The sequence below is a fragment of the Myotis davidii genome, unplaced genomic scaffold (assembly GCF_000327345.1).
Source record: "Myotis davidii unplaced genomic scaffold, ASM32734v1 scaffold72, whole genome shotgun sequence".
NCBI classification, from domain to species: Eukaryota; Metazoa; Chordata; class Mammalia; order Chiroptera; family Vespertilionidae; genus Myotis; species Myotis davidii.
The window spans coordinates 5,480,540-5,481,676 of NW_006284618.1; the positions used below are offsets into that span (position 1 = coordinate 5,480,540).

Below are 1,137 nucleotides of genomic sequence, written 5' to 3' on the forward strand. Positions count from 1 at the left end.
GGTTCTCCCCAGGCCGCCCGCGGTCGGGGCAGGGCCCGCTGCTGTTCAGCTCCTGTGTGCACCTCAGGGTGTCTCGGCGGTGCCCCAACGCCACCTGCTCTCCGGACCGGTCCCCCTCCGTCCCCGTGGAGCCAGCTCAGCCGGCCGGCCCCCAAACGCACAGGGCCGTCCTGTCCCTCAACCTAAACTGCAGTTCTCACCGACTGACACCAGATGGGGCAGACGGCCCGGCCACCGGGGGGCCAATGAGCAACAGTCTGAAGCCGCAGCTGGCGGAGGCCCCCGCCCTGCACCCCTCCTTGGGACAGGTGCACTTGGGGGCTGGCACATGCCCTTGGAGTGGCCCCCCTCCGACGGAAAGCACAGAACTCGCAGATGCGGGGACTCGGCAGATCACGGCGAGGAAAGGGAAGGGGGACCACGGGACGCCTCGTCACACCGGCAGCCACACCAGCGCTCACACCAACCAGCTGTCCATCCACATTCCCGGCTGGAGCTACCGGGCAGGTGAGTGACACTCGCTTCCCGGTGGGGCCCCAGCACAGGCACCCCGCACCCCCATAGGCCAGGTGCCGGGGTGAATGCCCGGCCAGGTGGACGGCGAGCTTCTCCCTCACTCACCCTCTCCCAGGAGCCGCTCTCAGTCCACGGGCCGCACCCTGCGGTGTCTGCGCTGGCGGGCTCCCCGGGGTGAGATCCTGGGGTCAGGAGAGGCTGGCCCTTCAAGCTTTGTTCCAATGACACGTCCAGAGCATGTGCAGAGGCAGAAACTGTGGCCCAGGTCACCTTAGGGTCGGGAGGGCTGCGTCGCCCCAGAGCAGGCGAGGACAGGGCCCCCCCAGAGGTCATCTCTGGTCCCAGTGTCTGCACATCCCACGGTGCCAGAACCTGCCCTTTCACTGTCAGTCAGACAGCTGATATTTGTGGGTTGGCTCCATAATAGAGCGTGCGTGTGTGTGTGTGTGTGTGCATATGTGTCTGTGTGTGCCTGTGTGCGCACATAGGTGCGGATGTGTGTGAACGGGCGTGCACATGTGCATGTGAATATGTGTGAACACGTGTGCGTGGGTGTGTGCACGTGTGCATATGTGTGTGAGAGTGCGCGTGTGCATGAGTGTGTGTGCACGTGAGTGTGTG

At 65.1% G+C, this 1,137-nt stretch overlaps 1 protein-coding gene across 1 annotated transcript in view; it reads left to right on the forward strand.

Annotated features, from left to right (window-relative positions):
- Positions 1–1,137, forward strand: part of LOC102766296 (chromosome unknown open reading frame, human C10orf90) — an 88,216-nt gene that overhangs the window by 60,305 nt on the left and 26,774 nt on the right. Inside the window, exon 3 of the mRNA XM_015572593.1 lies at positions 8–507. Coding sequence (XP_015428079.1) covers positions 8–507 — 500 coding nt within the window. The remainder of the gene's footprint in view (positions 1–7; positions 508–1,137) is intronic.